This window comes from Tamandua tetradactyla, chromosome 4, assembly GCF_023851605.1.
Source record: "Tamandua tetradactyla isolate mTamTet1 chromosome 4, mTamTet1.pri, whole genome shotgun sequence".
Classification (NCBI taxonomy): domain Eukaryota; kingdom Metazoa; phylum Chordata; class Mammalia; order Pilosa; family Myrmecophagidae; genus Tamandua; species Tamandua tetradactyla.
Window position 1 is genome coordinate 69497619 of NC_135330.1, and position 21577 is coordinate 69519195.

General features: G+C 48.2%; 2 protein-coding genes across 11 annotated transcripts in view; both read right to left on the reverse strand.

The window, feature by feature from the left end:
- KCNH1 (potassium voltage-gated channel subfamily H member 1) overlaps positions 1-5620 on the reverse strand; it is a 560131-nt gene extending 554511 nt beyond the window's left edge. For all 5 annotated transcript variants that reach the window (XM_077157706.1, XM_077157712.1, XM_077157711.1 and 2 more), the window contains exon 1: positions 5131-5620. The gene's annotated coding sequence lies outside the window, so the exon portion shown is untranslated. The remainder of the gene's footprint in view (positions 1-5130) is intronic.
- A 5071-nt stretch (positions 5621-10691) lies between these two features.
- LOC143681023 (uncharacterized) lies at positions 10692-19283 on the reverse strand. 6 transcript variants are annotated; one of them, XR_013174315.1, is made up of 7 exons: positions 17014-19283; positions 16742-16903; positions 16060-16119; positions 15110-15303; positions 12451-14820; positions 11244-11924; positions 10692-10908 (listed from the first exon to the last, which is right to left on the reverse strand). XR_013174315.1 is itself a non-coding variant. In XM_077157731.1 (5 exons), the coding sequence occupies exons 2-5, from the start codon at positions 16855-16857 to the stop codon at positions 14249-14251; spliced, it is 942 nt and encodes a 313-aa protein (XP_077013846.1). In that variant the 5' UTR covers positions 16858-16903; positions 17014-19283; the 3' UTR covers positions 10933-14248. The 6 variants fall into 6 exon arrangements, 1 of the variants encoding a protein (XP_077013846.1); XR_013174318.1 differs by lacking the exon at positions 10692-10908 and having other exon boundaries at positions 10933-11924; positions 17014-17403; positions 18235-19283; XR_013174316.1 differs by lacking the exon at positions 10692-10908 and having other exon boundaries at positions 10933-11924; positions 17014-18145; positions 18235-19283.
- Between the last annotated feature and the right edge of the window lie 2294 nt (positions 19284-21577).

Below are 21577 nucleotides of genomic sequence, written 5' to 3' on the forward strand. Positions count from 1 at the left end.
CTACGGACTGAAAAAAGTGGATCAACAGAGCAACATTATGTGGCCATATTTCCAGGAGTAGCCACATAGATGACACACCCGAACATTCCAGCACCTACGAGGGTGTATTTATATAATAGGGCCCCAATTTTACTAATTCACTTTTAATTGATTTTTCTTTCCTTTCCAAATGTGTTTGAATTTTGGGTCCCCAAGGGGGTGGTTTGTGAAAGTTAGGGCACAACCTTCATATATGCTCCTAAATATTAATAGCTAACATTTACATAAGGTTTTCTTCACTGATTTACTCAATAAGTTAGTGCCTCCATGTACCCGGTCGCTGAGGACACTGTTGCTAAACAAGACAGAGACAAATATCCACCTCCACGTGGAGCTTTACATTCTATGGTTGAGAGGGACAACAAATAAAGATCTATAAAATGGTACATTAAATGCCAGGGAGAAAAATAAAGCAGGGAAAAGGATAGGGAGTGTCGGGGGTTGCAATTTTAAATGAGCTGACCAACTAAGGCCCCACTGAGATGGTAGTATTTGTAGGAAAATTCATAGGCTATGAGGGAGGGAGCCTTAAGGGAAAAGCAACCCAGGCAGAGGGGACAACTGTAAATGCTGAGGAAGGAGAATGCCAGGCATTTTTGGAGGAACAGTAAGGAGGCTGACAGCTGTACTGAGTAAGACTGAAGAGGGCTGTAGGGCTAGGTAGGAAGCCAGGTGGGAGGGTAGATCAAATGAGAGCTCAGTGCATTTTTAAAGACTTTGGCTTTTGTTCTGAGTGAAATGGGAAACTACTTAGGGAACAGAATAAAGGACTTAAAATGTCAACCGAATCCTTCTGGCTGGTCTCGACTGAAGCAAAGGGCCCAGTGAGAGATGATGGTTAGAACCCATGTGGTAGTGGTGGAAGTGGTAAGAAGTGGGTGGATTGTAGACATCTTTTGATGGTGCAGTTGACAGATGAGATGTGGAGTAGGAGAGAAAGAGAGGCATCAAGGATGACTCCAAGGTTTTTGGCCTGGGACAATGGAGGATGGAGTTGCCATTAACTGAGATGGGAGACACTTCTGAAGAAATGAAGAGGTCAGTTTAAACCTGTTCAGCTTGCGGTGCTTATTAGACATCCAGGTGAGGTGCCAAATAGGCAATTCAATATATAAATATTCTGGAGTTGCATTTAAATCCATGGGATTGGATGAGCTCCTGAAGGAAGTGCACAGGGAGAAAGAGGAGGGGAGAACCCAGAACTGAGCTCCCAGGACCTTCCAACATCTGGTGGTTTGAGGAAGCTGCCAAAGGAGACCAAAGAAGGGCTTACTGTGTGCCAGGCACTGGTTCGGTACTTTACACGTATGCACTCATTTAATCCTCACTGTAATTGTGGATGTGTGTTATTATTGTTCCCGTGTTACAGGTCATTGTGTTCCTGTTCCCGAGGTACAGAGCTCTTCAGTACCTTGCCAGGTTACAGAGTGGGAGACAGAGCCAGGATTCAACACAGGCCTTCTGGCCCCAAATCTTCTCCTGAATACCAGGTTACCCTTCCCCTCAGTGACTGTACCGAGTGCTCATGCATTTATTTATCCAACAGAATAGACTTCTAGTGCAGGATGACATATAGAGGATCTGTCCACTAATCCTCTAAATCTCCGTTTCTTCATCGGTAACATAACAGCCTGCCTCCTTCACAGGATTGAGTTAAAAAATAATAATAATAAAGATAATGGACATGAAAGGCTGTGTAAACTTTAGACTGCAGTAGCAGTGTACATTGTGTCACAGGATCTCTGGGTTGGAAGAGGCCTTCTAGACCCTCGAATAGACCCCCTTTCTGATACAGCATGTTCTCTAATGACATTCCTGGCATACAGTGTGCTGCTTCTCTGCTTGCACATTTCTATTGCTCCAGTTATATCAGGAACCTTTTTGAGTCAAAAGATACCCCCTGTAATTTCTCCTGATCAGATACCCTCTCCCCAAGACGTTGAGAATAAGGTTCTCATTGAGTAGCACACTCATATGCCCCCCGGTATCTTGTATTACTTTTCTTTAGTTGAACATGGGTTTGTTTCAAAAAGAACACCAATACTACTCATACTGTTCCACAAAAGTTCAGTTTCGAATTTTATAATAATCGCTAATACTGATATACTACTTTCAATGTGCCAGGTGATCTTCGAAGTACTTTACATGTGATAACTCATTTAATTTCCTCAAAACTCTGTGACTAGGTACAAATACTCCCATTTTACTCTGGGGATCTAGGGTTTAGCATTAAGTGCACACGGTTAGGAAAAAAGATGGGAGATTTGAAAGTGCTGGAACAGACCTCTGATTGGAACACTCATAGATGGGCTGAGCCAGAAGGACCCTAGGAGCTCCTGGCCTTCACACCCAAGGCCCCACTGCCCCACCAGTTTGCCCCTCCCCCCACCACCAAGCGGCTCTGCTCACCCCAGGGCCCCCAATGCTGGCCCCTCTGGATCTCAGAGAGACAGCCGCTGAGCTGGACATGTGGCCCCCGCTGGTGCTCCATCTGCTTCCACCCATCTGGCTGCATCTGCTTGTATCACACGCAGTCCCACCCAGCCAGTCGGGCTGGGAACGGGGGCCCTCCTCTGCAGGCCTGTGCTCTGGGATGCAGGAGCCTGGCCTGAGACCCAAGGAATGAGCTCCACTCCCTGCCGGGGCCCCAGCCATGTGGTTTCTCCACTTCCCCAGGTCGGGCCCCTCTGGGGAACTGAACGCCTCATACTTTGAACAAGGACCAGGAGGAAGCAGAACATGGCCCAGGGATGAGACTCCACTACTCTCTTGGCTAAAGCCATTCAGAGCAGAGCTGCAGACAAGGCTGGTCCTTGTCACTGCATCCATGGCAGGATCCCCAGGACCTGAAGAGGCCTCTGAAGACCCTCGGATCCAGCCCCCTGCCTGCAGGTAGTCCCTGCCCCAGAGGAGGTGATACTGGGGCAGGGGAGGCATGGAGCATCTGGGACATATACCACGATAAACTCCGACTCAGTTCCCTGGCCTGCAAAATGATTATCCCTGCCTAATCCACCTTGAAGGGTTAGGCTGAAGAAGACATTAGATGTTTACAATATTTACCTGGTAAGTTTTAATGTGCCATTGCTGCACTAGTTAGGAACCAACGTGGGAATCTTTAATGATCTCCAGGAAGAGCCAACAGAAAAATCTGGGAGACTTCCTTATGATGCTTAAATTCTCCAGAGTCAGGAAGTTTCTGCACAAGTCTAACCTGCCTCTTCCGTACTGCACTTGGAACAGCCCAAATTCTTGAGGTTCCTCAGCCCCCTTTTCTCACAATACAGAGTATGTTTTCACCCTACCCATTTGAAATCTACTAGGAAATCCACTCAAATCATCTCAGGAAGCAAGGAGAAAATGGATACGCAGAGGCCCCACAAGGATCCGAGAGTCACCCAAAGACCTGGGACAGCTCTGGTTCAAGGCTGGGGAGCTGAAAACCACACTGCCAGCTTAGAGCAGGCAGCAGGGCCACTAAGAAGCAGCCCCTTGACCATTTGAGCCCCTTCTTCTTCCTGCAAAGAAGGGTGGAGTGGGCTCTCTTCTTCCTTTTCAACCCCCAAACATGGGCAGGTCTCTCTCCAGCCAACACAACAAGCAATCTCACTGTCTACGTGGGACATGACTCCCAGGGGCGTGGACCTTCCTGGCAATGTGGGACAGAAATCCTAGTATGAGCTGAGACTCAGCATCAAGGGATTGAGAAAACCTTCTCGACCAAAAGGGGGAAGAGTGAAATGAGACAAAGTGTCAATGGCTGAGAGATTCCAAACAGAGTTGTGAGGCTGTCTTGGAGGTTATTCTTATGCATTAAGTAAATATCATCTTGGTATTCAAGATGTAATGGAGGGGCGGAAATGAAAATGTAGAGCTGTGATCCAGTACCCATGTTTCTTGAGGATGATTGAATAATGATACAGCTGTCACAATGTAACTGTGTGATTGTGAAAACCTTGTGTCTGATGCTCCTTTATCTACCTTGTCAAGAAATGAGTAGAACATATGGAATAAAAACAAATAATAGGGGGAACAAATGTTAAAATAAATTTAGTTTGAAATCCTAGTGACAAATGAAAGTGAGGGGTAAGGGGTATGGTATGTATAATCTTTCTTTTTCTGTTATTGCTTTATTTCTTTTTTCTGTTGGCTTTTTATTTCTTTTTCTGAATTGGTGCAAATGTTCTAACAAATGATGAATATTCAACTATGTGATGATATTGAGAATTAGTGAATATATATGTAGAATGGAATTATGTGTTAATGTTTTTGTTTGTTCTGAATTATTTCAATCAAGAAATAAATTTTGAAAAATACAATGGGTTTTGGATATTTTGTAGGCAAAGAAGAGTAAATTCAAGGCAGGGTAGTGTGGTAGTTTGGGGTTAACACTAATGCCAACTTTACTGAATTATGTTTCTGAAGATAGATCTTTTTCACTCCACAAATGCATCCTATGAGCACTACAGATGCTTTAAGATATCTATGAAACAAACAGCAGAAACTAAAAGCAACCCACAATCCCATCATTGAATACACCTACTATGAATATTTAATTTCCTATTGTCAATATATTTTGATCAATAAATAAGATATATTTACATGTAGACATAGTATGTACTATATATGACATTGAAAACATTAAAGATTTATAATTTGGATCAGTCTCTATATGGCACAAGCTTTACCTAAATATTAAAACTTTGTGTATGTTCTTACATGCTACAACAGTTTGAAAGAGATATCTCTTTTCAATATACTCCCATAATATTCCATCTTAAGAAAACTTATATACAAATTTCCTCCCTAGTCCGTATTTAGGTCTCCAGTCCTTTTGTGTGAATCTAAAGCAAAGCTGAAATGAACAGCGACATGGAATATTTAGGGATGTATCTGGGAGGACATTTTTCATTGGAAGAGCTAGCAAACCTACTTGATTCATGCGCTCAGCTGCTTTCCCTCAAGGGGCTACCAAAAGCATCTATCACAGACCTATGTACCTGGGAGCCTCTTTTCTCCTGTATTCACAACATCTCCAATGATCATTGATTTTTCTTGACTTCAGTCGGTAAGTAAAATCATGTTACTTACTCATTTTGGCTTTCACTTGGCCTGGGATCATTCATGCATTCTTTGGGATTTACTGGTTAGGGAAAATTCTTCTTTACTGATAAGTTTCCTTCTGCCAAGTTTCTTTTTTTCATTGGTATGTTCATCCTTTTCTGATAAATTTGTAAGAGACTGTTAGAGACTAGGAATGTGGAAGCTTTGCTGTTTCAAACAATGGGGCCCACAAAAACGCCCCAATTAGAAAACACTTTGGAAACCCAAAAAGCCCCCAGCAGGGACCCCACCGACTCCCACAGTGCCGCCCCCGGCCGACCACAGCCACCCCCAGCCCCTGAGCCCTGGGAGACCAGCTCTGACCCCCAAAACCGCCCCTGGCCCGCTGTGGCCTCCCCACGGCGCTGCCCCCAGGCTCCCGCCATGGCGCGGGGACCCCGGCCTCTCCGGCGCTGCCCGCCTCCTGCTCCGGTGCCCGGTCTCTGCGTCGCCAGGCCCCAGTGGGAGGCCCCCTGGGCAAGCGCCAGGAGCGCGGCCTCAGCGGGGCCCGCGGCTGCCATGGCGGCGCCTCTGTGGAGTCTCCCGGCAGCGGCGGCGGCCATCTTGACAATGGCGCCCGCGTGCAGGGGAGACGCGGGGCACTCTGGGGCTGCTGGGGAGGGGGCGGGCTGCGGTGGGGGCCTGAGGGGGTCCTGGGCTGGGGAGGGGGCAGTTCACAGATGCGGGCTCAGTCAGTCCCTGCAGGAAGGCCCCGCGCCTGCCGCCCTGTCCCTGGTCCTGCTGCTTGGACCGTGAACACTGCTGACCCAGACACTCGAACTCAGGCCTCCAGGTGCTCTGCACTCGGGAAGTCTCATGCAGAGACAGTCTTCGAGGGCTAGGACAATCAGAGAAATCGGGGAGAGAAAGGAGGAAAGCACCATCAGGTAGAAACTATCCTTTGAAATGGGAGGCCTTTAGCCTTTGAAGGACATGACAAATCCTTGCTTTGGCAGTACAGGAACAATGAGAAAATGGAATGAACACACCATTCCTCAGAAAGCACCTAGGTTTGGTGTTTTGTACAAATCATAAAGCAACTGAAGCTGAAATAATGTCTCAAGGTGCTAGTTCAGGTACACATATTATTATTCATTAAACAGTCATTTGTTGAGCTTTTACTTTATGCAGAGAAAGAACTGTGCTGTGGTGGGTCCTAGGGAGAGAGTGGGGTCACTGATTTGCCCTCGAGGAATTTACCTTGGGGCAGAAGGGGTGGTGAAGTTATCCCAACTCTATGGCTCCTCTTGACCCTTTACACCTTTCACGTAGGTAAATCCTCCCGAATGCTCTCAGCCAGCCCTGGTTGCACTTTCTGGACCTGTACTGCTGCCAAAAGTGAGCTCATCAGCCTGATGTGCACTGAAGCCACTTTTAGTCACTACGTATTTTGAGAAGAGAAAGGGTTTATTGCTTTGTTGACTAATGAGGAGACTGGAGGAAACCTTAGATCAGCTCCATGAACACGATAGAGTCTGGGCTTTTCTACTGCCTGGAGAAGGCCGGCAAAAGAGCTGGTGACAGATTGGGGGAGAGGCTGTGGCCTAATCAGTCTGGGGGAAGGCAGGTCTAAGGGGGAGGGTTAAGCAGAGCATCTGTGTGGCCAAAAATGCTTGATCTGAAATAGAGGCTTAGAATGCTCAGTGTGGCTAGAACCCACCAGGACCGGCCAAGGCAGGAACGGCAGAGTCATAGGAAACCCACTTTTCTTGCTGTGAAGCAAGCTTTTTCTGAATCAACATGAGGAGGTGAGAAATGAAAACTTTTCCAAACTGGTAAGAGAGGGGTCACCTCAGTGCCAAGGGGGGTTGGCAATTGGAGGTTTCACCTGCCCTTTCAGTTTGTGTCTGAATCCAATCCTGAAAGCTTCTTCAATGAGCTCCTAAGAAACACTCCTCAGAGTGCCTCTCATCAGATGAAGTTTAGCCTAACGATCTTATTACTGCTTTTTTGTTGTTCTTCTAACAACTTTTCTGTTCCGCAAAATACGTTTGCCCCATTTTCCTTAAGTAATCCCAGCAATGCTTTGCCCCAGTCTCCTGACATCCACTTTTCGGTACACCAGAACATATTCCTTATGAATACTGTTGGAGACAGAAATCTAATATGGCATCATTATTTCCATCCTTTGGTGATCGATGCTTGAATGGTCTCCTACCCTTTACTGCATGGGAAACTTATGAGTGGATGGGATGTCACTGCCATGAGTAGGTGTCTAGTCAGTTGACATGGAGTTCATCAATATGGAGAATGTCTGGGGTAGGCTTGACCTGATCAGGTGAGCCGGGATGGGACTGGATCCTCTGTGAAGTCACAGCTTGGAGATCTGAGAGGTCATCTAGAGAGGACCAAATGGCAAGGCTCTGAGAGTGGCCTCTAGGGGCTGAGAGCAGAATTTGGTCAACAAGTAGCAAAGCAAGGAAGACGTCAGTTGTCTAACCACCAAGAAATGTGTCTACCGACAGCCTGAGAAGGTGTGGGAGCTTCCCTCCTAAAGACTCTAGTTAGCTCTCAGCCAGCCAACACTTTGATCTGTTTTGTGGCACCCTGAGCAGTGTACATGACCACTCTGCTCAGACTTCTGACCTGTAGAAACCCTGAGGTAATCAGTTTGTGTTGTTTGAAATGTCGTGCAATTTCTTACACAGCGATCAAAAGCTAACTCCAACACTAAGGACTCAGTGGGCATGCGAAGAGTGGGTCTCAAAGGTGAACACCGGGATGACGCCAGGATGGCAGCTCAGGGAAGGGCTTGTTGCCAGCAGGGATTCTTCGTGTTCCATCTTCTCCTGTTTTAAGTCTGACTGCATTGGCTAGCCCCTCTAGGATCTTTGAACTCCCGCCGAGTTGCGGGTAATGTCAAATCTGTTTGTGAAGCTAAAATCTTGTGGGCCCACTGGAATGAAGTTTTCTGGCCATCAGGTAATAGAATTCACTACTATTTCTCTCCGGTTCTTCTGGTGCTATTATGAAAAATAATCAGGCAGTCAAGTCTGGGGAAGCACATGTGCGAAGGATGGCTTCTCACTTGACGTTTTCTGATTTGGTCCTAGTTCTCGTTCCTTTCTAAAAGAAAGGGGTGCACCCTAATAACCCCAAATTACTTAGCCTCTGTGGAGATGTTTTAGTCAAGTTAAATTGAGTGATCTCAAGGAGAAACATTAACAGCCCCCAAATTAAAATTATTTGCTAAATGAGATATTTTGACAAATAACTCCTAGCTCAGCAAAATGAAAAAAATAAGCGTGTGCTTCCACTGGCTGATTTAGTTTTCTCCCCTCGACTGTGCTGGCTGCTTTTCTCTGTTTCTGGCAGTGCTGCTAAAAACCCTTTCTGCCTTTTCCCCTCCCCTCCTCAAGCTCGACCTGTGGCCTGGCCCCCCTATCCTTTAAATATTAGCCCTCAGACCCAGCCCCAATATCCTCCCTGATCTCAAAATCAAATCTAAGGGAACTGAAACTAAGAACAGCACAGTATCAAAGATGCTCAGTACTCCTTTGTTTCCTGGGTCCACAGCCTTAGAGAGAGTAGGGTCCAGCAAGAGGAATCCTGGGGTGGCCTGCTTCTTTGCTGTAAGGAGAGGACACTGGAATGATTAGCTGTGCAAACATCCCTTTAAGTGTGTATGGAACGGAACTACCAGAAATGGTGGTGGAAATGGAGCACATCTTACTAAAAGAAAAGAATTGAAGGTGCAGTGAAATAGGAGTGTGCAGATTTCCACCTCCCATTGAATAACAAGCTTGTAGGAACACTAAATAAGACAAATAATAAAATAGAGGTGGTAGGCTGTCAGTTCTGAAAATTCTGAACCAAAAAAATATGAGAGGTGGGGGGAGACAGAGGCCAAACCAAATGTGACAGCTATGTTTGCTAAAAAATGAATAAATAAATAAAAGATCAGGACCCCAAATCCTGAAATCCCTGGGAGAACATTGAGAAATAACCAGTGCAATTAAAGTATTAGCAAAAGGTCAAACAGACAAACCCATGCAAAACCTCTCTAAGAGCCCTACTTAGACAGCAAGTGAAACTATCATTGTAAAGGAATATTCTGCTGGGGAATTCATTAAATTGGGAACAACTTCCTCTAATAGCCATGAATTAAACATTTTGGCCTGTATGTGCCTAAAATTTCCGCACCTGCTAAGGAAATTCCCTTATGATTCCATTAAAAGAATGAGCACAAAGGAGGGCAAAGGCATTAGGAATCCCTGTCAACTTCTCTACTTTGATAACTAGGATGCAAAATTGTGAGCTAGTCCTGGCTTGACTCTAACTCAGTGCCTTATACTAGTGGGAAGACACCCGTACGCTGCAGGCTAACATGCCCCGGAAGATTTTGACAAAAGCGTGGAAACAACATACCATCATGCACTTCAAAATTCATACCAAATTACATCTTTTATTTTGGGGGCAAGGGGGCAGTATAAGATCTGGAGTGCAAGTGAGCCTGTCAAGGGGCAGGGACATGCCAGGCAGGAGGAAAGGCTCAGGCTGGAAGTTCCCTGGGACTGGGAGGCTCCAGGTCACTGGTAGGAGGGAAGTGGCTGCTTGGACTGGCCTAGTCTCCCTCAGGACGGCTAAGCCACCTGACCAGTTGGAGACAGGCAGGGTGACGCTAAGGCCGACAGGCATCAGGGCCACTTAGAAGCAGCCCCTTGACCATTTGAGCCCCTTCTTCCTGCAAAGAAGGGTGGAGTGGGCTCTCTTCTTCCTTTTCAACCCCCAAACATGGGCAGGTCTCTCTCCAACAAACACAACAAGCCATCTCACCACCCTCCCCCTGGCTACGTGGGACATGATTCCCAGGGGTGTGGACCTTCCTGGCTACATGGGACAGAAGTCCTAGAAGGAGCTGAGACTTAGCATCAAGGGATTGAGTAAAACCCTAGAATGAGCTGAAACTCAGCATCAAGGGATTGAGAAAACCTTCTGGAACAAAAGGGGGAAGAGTGAAATGAGAAAAGGTGTCAATGGCTGAGAGATTCCAGAGTCCAGAGGTTATCCTGGAGGTTATTCTTATGCATTGAGTAGATATCACCTTGTTCTTCAAGATGTAATGGAGAGGCTGGAGGGAACTGCCTGAAAATGTAGAGCTGTGTTCCAGTAGCCATGTTTCTTGAGGATGATTGAATAATGATATAGCTTTCACAATGTGACTGTGTGATTGTGAAAACCTTGTGTCTGATGCTGCGTTGATCTACCTTGTCAACAAACAAGTAAAACATGTGGAATAAAAATAAATAATGGGGGGAACAAATGTTAAAATAAATTTAGTTTGAAATGCTATTGATCAGTGAAAGCCAGGGGTAAGGGGTATGGTAGGTATAATCGTGGGTTTTTTTTCCTGTTTTCGTTTCATTTCCTTTTCTGTTGTCTTTATATTTCTTTTTCTGAATGGATGCAAATGTTCTAAGAAATGATGAATACACAAGTAAATGATGACGTGAATTACTGAATATCTATTTTAACGTTTTAATTCGTGTTAAATTTTTTAATTAATAAATAAATTGAAAAACAATAATAATAAAATAAAATAAAAATAAATTTGAAAAAAAATGGGCAGACACCTGCTTCTCCTGGCCATCAGGGCATGTGGGCATGAGGCCCACACTCTTTTCCAAGTGAGCCTGGGAGGCATCGGCCTCACGTCTGGGGAGTGAGACAGCTGCCATTCCACTGCTGAGGACACACCCAAGCTGGACCCGGACACAGGGCAGGGAGGCCCCGCTGCTGCTGGGCTCAGCGCTGAGCTCCTGGGGGCTGGAGAGCAGGGCGCCTAAGCTGGGGCCGGTGCCAGTGACCCATCCGCTCCCTCCTGTGCATACTGCCCTCAGAGCTTGGGCCACCCTGCCAAGGGCTCCTGCAGGCCACCGGAGACCTGAACCCCAGGCACCAGAGAGATCACTCAGCATCTCCTATTTCCATCATGGGACACAAAGGCCCAGAACGATGGGGACATGGTGCTGTCACAGGGCTGGTCGGGAGAGGAGAAGGGTCTCCAATACTAAAGTGTAGACACCCTGAGGTGATGCTGAGTCCGAAAAGACACTGAGCCCTGAGGCAGCTGCAACTGCCGGCCTGGAAAGGGAACTCACCCTGCACTCCGAGGCTTGACAACATCGGGGAGGTTTGGGGCATCGAGTGTGTTGCTGGCCAACAGGGCCAGGGGCTCCTGCTCACGAGACAGGTGGTAGCTACAGGACAGAGGGCTGCTGTGAGGCTACCGAAAGACACAGCTCCCGGCGGGGCCCTGCTGCTGCTACCTTCTGCCCTGGTCTTACCACTCAGATTCACTCAACTGATCCACAGCCCCAAACTAGGCCTTAAGTTCCTCCATGTTGCAAAAGTTCGTGCAGGTGTATCCCTCCTGGAGGCACTCGACCCAGGAAATGTACTTGTATCCCTGGGACAGAGGGAAGAAGAAGATGGAGAAGAGGCCAGGGTGGCTTGCTGGGTGGGATAGGGGCTGCAGCTGGGGTCTGTGGATTTGGTCACAGGAGCTGCCTCCTTCCCTGCACTCTCATCCAAGGCCTCCCTGGTCTCAGCCCAGGATTCTCACAGACCCTCCTGCAGGGAATGTCCTTAATGCCAGCACCACCCCCACCCCCGTGGGGAAGTTCTACCTCGTCGCTGTGAAACAAACTCTCCTGGAGAGAAACTGAAGGAGGTTGGAGCAATAGGACGTGAGCCTCAGACCCTCCCTCCTGCACCTCAACCCTGCTGTGATGCCCCCAGCTCCTCACCTTCAGTCCTATTTGGTAATGTATCAGTCTCCCCTGCAAAACACAAAGCCAGGCCCATCAGCAGAGGCTCCAAAAGGCGCTGACCAGCCCCTTCACCCTCTCCTATACACCATTGGGAGGTGGCACCAGGGACATGCCAGCCCTCCCAGCGCTCAGACCTATTCAGGAATCTGGATGTCAGAACAGGGAGCCCTGGGCAGAGGCATAGGGTTGTTCCAGCCTAACCCTCTCTGAATACAGATGGGGGCTGCAGGTCAGGCAGGCAGGGACTCAGCAGCGGTCTCCCCACGGAGGGTCCGAATTCACTATCACCCCATGCCCACACCCGAGGCACAGTCTGTGCCCAGCTCAGCCAGGAGGGGATGTGGGAGAGGGTCAACGCCTATGGCTTCTGCCTGCCCTTTGCTTCTGCGGCTGGAAGGGGGACATGATGCCTCAGTTCCCAGGGCTCCTATGGATGAGCTGGGCCCTGGGCTGAGAGCACAGGGCTCAAGGAGGGGCTCTCTCCCCTATGCTGGTGGGACTCGACACCCTCTTCCTGGCCCCAAGTCCTACTCACTTCCTGAGAGTCCATGGGAGCTAACTGAAGGGAGGCCAGCTCTGACAGGAACGTCCACAGGTGGGGAGCGGTGGGCTGGGGGAAAACAGTGGCATCAGGTGTGGGATGGAGTGCCCTAGCCCGCTGGAACCCACCCAAGGCACCCACCCGGAAATCTCTTTCTCTCAGTCCCCTTCCCCCACCCAGACCTCACCCTGCTAACATCTGGGGCTCTCAGCCACCTCCTACTGAGTTCCTCTCCAACCCCTTGGACCGCAAGAGCACTGCTAGTCACCTCCCAGCCATGGCTCTTGGCAAATCACCAAACAGTAGGAGGTTGCTCAACAAACTCACCCAGACCCACCTTAACTGGGCTCTACCAAGGCCTTCCTTTGACTGCGAACCATCAGGGCCTCCTCTATACTACCTGGCCAAGCCTCCCTCTCAGGGTCCATACGATGGCACTTCTAATGGAGGCTTCCCAGGCTCAGCGGCACAGAAAGCAGTGGTGCAAAAAGGAGGGAGCCCTGTACAGTCATGGATGCCAACCACACCCTGACCCTCGGTGTCCTCAGGCACCCTCACTCTATCCCACAGTGGCCTCTCTTGCTCTCTCCTTGGTATCACCTTCCTTTTGGACTCCTTAGAGATCCCCTCCTGCCAGGGTGGACACGGTCAGGGAAGCCAACCTCCCCTCACCCCATCAGCCCACCTGCCTGACTGGGGTTTGGACAGCCTGGAGGTATCAATTGACAGAAATGTTGCTGTCACCAATTGCCAGCCCTGACTGGGATGCAACCGAGGAGCAGCACTCCCTGTGGTGTGGCATTGACCAAGTGGGTTGGCCACCCAGAGTTTCCTGTGTCATGTGCAAAGTGCAGGCATGAAATGTGCCCCAGACGACAGAGTGTTCCATAATGTTGTCAGGGTGCTCTCTCTAGTGCCTTCTCCCATCAGAACCAGAGGAAAGCTCCACCACATTCCTGTGCTCTCTCGGACCCCTGTGGGCTCCCTTGTGAGGAAGGCAGCACAGGGTGGTCTCACAGCATTTCCACATGAGGAACAGAGGCCCCACAGGGCCATCACTTGCCCCTGGTCCTGCTGGGAGTGCGAAGAGTGGTTGGCTCTGCCCAGCTTGGTCCAAGCTGACGTCAGCTCAGCACTCAGCACCACTGCCCAGGGTGTTTTTCCCACCCTCATGCTTTGTGGGTGCATTTACAACACCCAGGACCCTTATGCTGACAGGGAGGAGAGAGCTGCATTTCCCTCAAATCCTCCTCACCACCGCCAAGCACAGGACAGGGACTCCAAACCCTCATGCCCAGGACACAGCCCAGGGAGCACGTTCTGCACCTCTTGACAGCTGTGGGACTCCCTCTAATCTCCTTCACATGCATGTCCCCTGCTGCAGTGACATCCCGAACCTTTGTGTGGAGCCTGTCGTCATGTCCAGGACACATCATGTCTGATGCATTTGGAGGCCGTGGAGGCCTCTGGGACAGATGGCTGGGCTAGCCCTGGACTCGGATGCACACCTGAGATTTCCCTCTGTCCCTCAACCAGCTAGGCCCTGTCCACCTCTCCTTGATCCTAAGATGTTTGTTCTGTGCAGTCCCGCGCTGTGACGCACATGGTCAGGGCAGGGTCTTGTGATGTCCTCTCCAGCTGGGAACATGAGGCCTTAGGAATTAGGAACTTGCCCATGTCACCAGGCTGGAAAGTGGTGGAGCTGGGTTTTGGACCCAGATCCTTGGACCCCAGGTCTGGGAATGGCAATTCAGGGAGAGCAGATGCCAGAAAAAATTCACCACATTCCCCCCTAAGGAGCCCAGATGCTCACCACATTGATCTGGCTGAGCTGCTCTGCCTGCAGCCGGGCAGGGAATGCCAAGACGGGGGCCTTCCCCTCTCTCAGCCCCTGCTCTCGGTGCCCACGTGACGAGCAACAATGATCTCCTGGTGGAGTGACACCTGGCACTGACTGCAGCTCCACAGATGGCACTGCAAGTGGCACCCGGCCTGCTTCCTGCTGCTCAGTGGGTGCCTCAGGTGGTGAGGCAGCAGGTGCCAGATCCACAGGAGCCACAGGCTTTGGGCCTGAGGGTGGTAGCTGAGGGGGCATCAGAGCCACCGCCTGCTCTGCTGGTAAAGCAGGTGATGTCTCCAGCTTCAGCTCCTGATCTGGGGATGAGGCAGACTCCGAAGGTGGCAAGGCAGGTGGCCTCAGAGCTGCCTCCCTCTCTGGAGCTGAAGTGAGGACTGTCAGAGTAGGTGGAAGGAGCTCTGGAGGCCACGGTGGCTCCACATCAGCAGGTGGCATTGCAGGTGCTGCCACAGGTGCCTTCAGGTCTGCAGCTGACACCATTTTTGCTGCCATCGATGGAACTAGCCCTGGAGGAAGCAGTACCTTGGTTTGCAATGCTGGATCTCACATACGAGCCCCAAGAGGCGAAAGATGCAACCACAGAACTGGCTTTCTATGGACCTTTCTCGACAAAGAAATGACTGCAGTGACTCACCAAGGGACGCCACCCTCACAAAGTCTTTCAGACTGCAAGTGCTCAGGGGAGTGGGCTGATGCCCCTCTTTACTCCCTGCCCAAAGGCAAAAATAGATTTTGGCCCCGTGACTCCTATCTCCTCCCGTACATCCCACCCATCACCACCTCCATGCTCCTCACCCTCTGTCTGGGTCTCACTGGCCACTGAGCACTCCATCCAAAAGAGGAGGTCCTGGGCCTGGCTCTCCAGGGCAGACCCAGGCAGCACCACCTGCGCGAAGGACACCAGTTCCTTCAGGCTGGAAAAGTCCGGGGGCTCATCGAAATCACCAGGAAAGTCCTGGAGCCAGGTCAGCAGGAGGCAGGAGAAGATGCTGTGGGTGGACAAGGCCGCAGAGTGAGGAATGGTTGTTCCTGCCACACTGCCCTGTGATGACCACCCTCCCAGGTGAGGGTTCCTGGGCAGGACCAGAGAGACTATTTCTGTCTGTATCTGCTGTGCAACCTCCCACTGGAACAGAAACAGCATGAGAACAGGGAGTGGTTGTTTCTGCTCAGCCGATGGCACTGCACTTGCACACAGTAGGAATTGCATCAATTGCCTGATGAGGGGACAGGGCATGACCCTGCCTTAGCCTACCCAGGGCCATCGTGTCACCTCAGCCTGGAGTTCATGCCCTGAGGTCCTGCCTCCTTCTCTGCGAGGCATGTGAGGTTCTCCCCTTCCCACTGTCATGGACCCTAAAGGGCACGGGCACACCCCACTGCAGCCACCCGCAGCCAGGCTCACAGGACTGGGTAGTCAGGTTAGATTTGTGAGCTGAATTCTCCCCGCATCTCCTGAACTGTGTCTGTGTGCTGCTGGCGTGGTAGAGGGGCAGCAGAGTTGGGTGCGTGTGGAGTGTGCTCTGAGCCTCCGGGAGCACTCCACACCCTGTGTCTCAGGAACTCTTGCATGGGTCTCTGAGAGTCCTGGTGTCCTGCAGGGGATGGAGCCCTGACCTCTGGTCCCCAGTGAGAATCATGAGATGGATGCAGGGACCTGCCCAGTCCCTCCGGGCACTGGCCCCCACTCCCCATCTTGGGCTGTGAGGAAAGAGCCCCTCTCTCCTCACTCAGAGTTCACTCACTTTTTCAGGCCCTCCTGGCCTCCTCCATCCCTGTCTGGCAAATTGCAGCTGCTTGCATACCTGCAGGGTACATGGGGGTGTCACATGGCACTTCTTTCGTGTGCCCCTACTCGTGACATGGACTGCTGTTATCTGACCCCCTATGATTTGGCAAGCAGGAGGCCAGGCAATTCTGCAGTTTTGTTCAATGAAGTAGGCTAAGTAGCTTGAAAAGGGCCTGCACATAGCTTATTCTTCCTATATCCTACATGAACGAATGATCCCTGAGCTGCTCCTTCACAGATAACTGGTGAGGCCTGGGCCTCCTCTGCCAACCCCCAGCATGCGTGGAAACTCAGGCCACACTGAGGACAGAATCCAGTTTGATGCAATCTCAAACCTCCTCTGAATGGGAATAGAGGATTCCAAAAGTCAATTTGGAGCAGAGCATCTTCCCGTGGAAAGGAAATTTCTCAACCTTGACAAGCCATCTCCACCGAGCTCCCTCTCCAGAAAGCCTGGCATGGGGAAACACTTTCCATGGCCCAGAATCATTCAATCCTGACTCTGACCTCAGCAGCTTGGTCGTCCCATGGCCCCACTAGCAAGAGGAGGAAACTGAGTTTAGATGCTGCCATGACCTCCCCAGACATTCAGCTCAGGCATGCCAGATCCATTAGGAGATTGAGGAACCCATGCTCACCTGTTGGACACCCGGTCCAGGACCTGCTGGATGGTGAAGAAGCCCCGGTAATTTAACACGAGGAGGGATGCATAGGACTGGTCGCCCTCTGCAACAGCTACCACCATGCGCTTCATGAACTTTTCCCAGGCTCCCACGTTGCCGGTTGTTCTAGTTTGCTAGCTGCCGGAATGCAACACACCAGAGACGGACTGGCTTTTAATAAAAGGGGATTTATTTTGTTGGTTCTTCAGAGAAAAGGCAGCTAACTTTCCACCGAGGTTCTTTCTTACGTGGAAGGCACAAGATGGTCTCTGCTGGTCTTCTCTCCAGGCCCCTGGGTTCCAACAACTTTCCCCGGGGTGACTTCTTTCTGCATCTCCAAAGGCCTGGGCTGAGCTGCAAGTGCTGAGATGAGGAATGCCGAGCTGCTTAGGCTGTGCTGCATTGAGTTCTCTCATTTAAGCACCAGCCAATTAAGTCAACCGTCACTCATTGCAGCAGACACGCCTCCTAGCTGACTGCAGATGTAATTGGCAACAGATGAGGTTCACGTACCATTGGCTTATGTCCGCAGCAACAAGATTAGGTATGCTCACCTGGCCAAGCTGACAACTGAATCTAACTAACACACCGGTGTCCTGCTGGTCACTCTGGGCTGCTGACACGTTTGCAACCTGAGACTGGAATAGCAGAAGCTGGTGGTTAGCCACTGCACTGGGAACCAGGAGAGGGCCATGGCTGGGGGTGTACGCAGACCAGCCTTTCCCTGTCCCTCCCTCCCTTGGGGCAAGAAGTGGGGCAGGAATGCATCTAGCAGAAAAAGGTCCCACACTCCAAAGTAGAACTCAGGTGGGGGAATAATGAAGTCACGAGGAGTTGTGCATCAATGCGTGGAAGACACTTTATCCACATGATTCTTCACAAATCACCCACATTCATGAGATGGGGGGATTCAACTTCTTGCAGGACAGAAGCCAGAAGCATTCACACTGGACCTTTATGATCTTCCCTCCTTACTGTGGAAAAGGGGTCTCTTCAAGACATGGAGGGGAAGAGCCTGCTCACACCTCATTCTTCCCTACTGTGGAGGCAGTACATCAAGAACACCAAGATGGCGAGAACACCTTTGCTTTCACACCGACAACAAGACTTGAATGTCTCTTACCTCAAAGGGAGTTCTGAGTACCTGCAGCCATGGTGATCCCTGCTCAGACCAAAGATCAAGTATCTGCACACTTCCCCAGTTCACATCGATAAGAGATGACAACTTTTGGGCGTAGGATTAACACGTTGCATGGGGATTACTCCACCATCACCACTTGCCTTCCCAACAGCCATCCATGACTTCACGTTTGAACACAAAGTGCACATGAAGTTTCCCAATGTGGCCATGGATGACCCCGTTCCTCATGTCTCCTCACACTGAAAGGAGGAGTATTAAGGGGCTACAGAGGCAAAATAACAATGCTGGCATTTCCTTAATTCTCTGACCTTGGGCCACCTTGACTTACCTTCCTGAACACCCTGACCAACAGACTGCGGCGGTGAGGTGGAGGGTTCAGCCAGCGCCTACATCTGTTGAAAAATGTCTCCTTCCTTGGTTTTCTCATGCCAGATCCTACTGCTCTGCAAATGCAACACGAGAACATGTTGTACTGTTGATCGTCTCTGCCTAAGTGAGCCTGGTAGGGGGACTGTTGTGGAATCTAGGTGCCTGGTTACTAAGGTTCTACATTCCGTTGGACTGCAGCTCAAAGGAAGTGAGGTCATCTCCTGAAGCCCCTTAACTGAAACTTCTCAACCGTTAGGTCCTCCAGGAAAGGCCCTCTTGACTCCTGATGCTCATCCTCCTGAAACATGTTATCCTGTTGACTGGACCAAGTTTCCTCAACACATCACTCACAGCACATCACCCACAGTTACTTGGGAAGGCCTGGGTGCAGACTGGGCTCCATGCATAAGGAGGGAGGACTCAATTCTAACACAGATGAACTTTCTTAGAAATCTTGTGACCATGGTGTAGTCATTGGAACTCTCATCTCAGGGTCTCCCCAGTCTCCACACCTACACAATGGGGTCATTCTACCATCTACTTCCTGGGTCATCATTAGGATTGGAGATAATTAGTGTAAAAGCCATGGCTGGTCTTTGAGTAGCTAAGATGCAGAGACAACAGCATTCCAAAACATGGAATGCCTCACTCATATGGGCTGGCTGTGGCTGTGTCATCCTTAGAAAGGTAGATTCCTTTCTGGCTCAGCACAGTGAAGAAGTTGAAATTAATTGGAATTTAGATAGGATGGCCCTGTGGCGTGACAGATGTTAAATCATGTTAACATGTTAACGTGGTAAAGGACATGATAAATCATGACAATGTTAAAGGACCTAGAGCAAGTCCTTTAAGTGTCTCTTCACATTCCTTGTCTGTTAAGTGAGCTTTACTAGTTAACATTGATATGGCAGGGTTGAGTCATTGTGTTCTAGTTTGAAGATAAGGAGACAAAATTGCAGATGTTAATTGATGACCCTGCTTGCCCTCTGGGTTAGCTTTGGTTGATATCTTTTAACATGTTCTGTACATGTAATGTAACAGTTTCTCGTCTAGATTAATCACCCCCTTAAAAATTCTCTGCTTCATATAGAAGTTGAAAACCTAGGAATATAACCAGTGCAGGAAAAGTTACAGAAAAGTCTAAAAGTTTCTAATGAATTACTTCAGGAGTGGAAATTGGTTGCTTTTTATTGGTTTTTGAGTTTTTAGTTATGATTGACTGATTAGCCAGAGGACAGTGCTGTTGGACAGCTGAGAGTAACTGGAGCCAAAGCTCTGGAATGCATAACTGGCTGTTCAGGATTCTATAGATAGTTTTAGGAAGGTGACACAGGATAAGACAGAGGTGCTGGCCTTGAAGGTCCCAAGTATCTTCATCTTCAAGCTGATAACTACTTGCATTTACGGTAAAAAGTCATGCTATAAAGAATTTCACCATGAGTTAGGGATGCCCATAGCAGATTTGAGCCCTAAGAACAATATGGGATAAGTGTAGAAAATTATGCATTCAGTACCCTTGCTGAGGTGCAAGATGTTTATTTACATGTGCTCTCTGTTGTCCTGCTTTTTTTACACTTTTATTTACTCCACATACCCCAATACACCTGTTAGAGCAGATTGGCAATTAGAAACTAGAATAATCTTGCATTTCAATCTAACATTAAAAGTATTTATATAAGGGTGCATGGGTAGTTCAGTGATTAGAATGCCTGCCTTTCATGCGGGAGACCCAGGTTCTATTCCCAGATCATGCACCCCAAAATAAAAAGTATTTATTTAAATTTTAACAAGTTTTTTAATCACAGAAATTACTTACCTTTACTATTATAACTCAAAAACTTAATAAGTCCTATCTAATGCAGTATTATTTGGCAAAGTTAGAAAAAAAAACTTTTAAATACGCTAATGGTTCTAGAGCCATTTGAGACAAATTAATACAACTACAAAATATTTTCTGCATATAATTCTGTCAAAGATTTAAAAGATTAATAATACCTACTTCTAATAAGACATGGGGTAAAGGATCCTCATAATTTTTTTCGCATAAATATAAATTTGGACAGCATTTCTAGAAGACTCTTTGGTGGCTTTAAACTTTTTCCCCAGTATTTGTGAATAAATTTGTGCTTTATTTTTAAAAAAGCATACTTTAACATTCCAGGTAGGATGTGATCCTATTTTTTCTTTTCTTTTAAAATGAATATACATGTATGAGCATAGGCAAACAGGATAAAGAAAAAAGTCTGGAAGTCTACACTAACCTGCTTAGTCTTGTTTCTAGGTAGTTGTATAGCATGATTCTTGTTTTTTCCATTGAATTTGAGAAGCAACTATGGTCACTTTGCTCTACTCTACTGAGCATAATTATAGTTCCTAAAGTGTTGAGTCAAAGTACATTTTCTTAAACTAAAAGAAAAATACTGCTAATCATATTGTACCAAATGCTATTCTCATTTATAAAATTTTTTTTATAGATTTCACATGAACTTTCTCTTCAGAAAAATGCACGTACACATGCAAATTTTGAAAACAATTCTAGGGGATTTCTGGACCTCTTAAATTCTAGTCATAAACCCGAGACCCCATGCCCTAACAAATTGAGATGATAATCATTACTATTATCATAAAATCATGACTTTTAAATAAAATGCACACTTATATAAAAATTTCTCAAAACATCCCAAACTTAGCAATAAAATAAATTTGGAAATAATTTCTGTACACTCTATGACTATTTAATATCATTTAAAGAAAATCATTCTTTAGAATACATATACTTCCCAAGTGTGTACTAACAGTTTTGTATTTGCTACTCTTATGAAAGAAAAGATATCTTAGTTAGTCTTCATTTTTTAGATTTCCAATACAGGACAGGACATTTATATTTCTAAGGTCTGATTGTTTAGGGCAGTAATTCTCGGTCCATGGTAAACTCCTAAACCATGAACTAGCTTTCCTCCTACCAACCCTAAAAGATGAAAAAGAGAAAGACAGAAGTGAGAGGGTGTCATGGTTAGGGACAGGTGTCAACTTGGCCAAGTTGTGGTACCTGTTCATCTGATTGGGCAAGCACTGGCCTGTCTGTTGCAATGAGGACATTTCATAGGATTAGGTCATGATCACATCAGCTACATCCACAGCTGATTCCATTTGTAATCAGCCAAAGGGGAGTGTCTTCTGCAATTAGTGATGCTAAACCAATCATGGGAAGCCTTTTAAGGAGGACTCAGAGGAGACAGGTTCTATTCCTGCTTTGGCTGGTGAGCCTCTCCTGTGGAGTTCATCCAGGCCATCCATTGGAG

Coding starts and splice junctions, on each gene's coding strand:
- LOC143681023 (XM_077157731.1), bottom strand. CDS start 16,857: ATGAAGCGCATGGTGGTAGCTGTTGCAGAGGGCGACCAGTCCTATGCA. Junction 15,304..16,059: donor GGCCAGGAGGGCCTGAAAAA/GTGAGTGAACTC, acceptor GTCCACCCACAG/CATCTTCTCCTGCCTCCTGC. Junction 14,821..15,109: donor CAGTGAGACCCAGACAGAGG/GTGAGGAGCATG, acceptor TGCTTCCTCCAG/GGCTAGTTCCATCGATGGCA.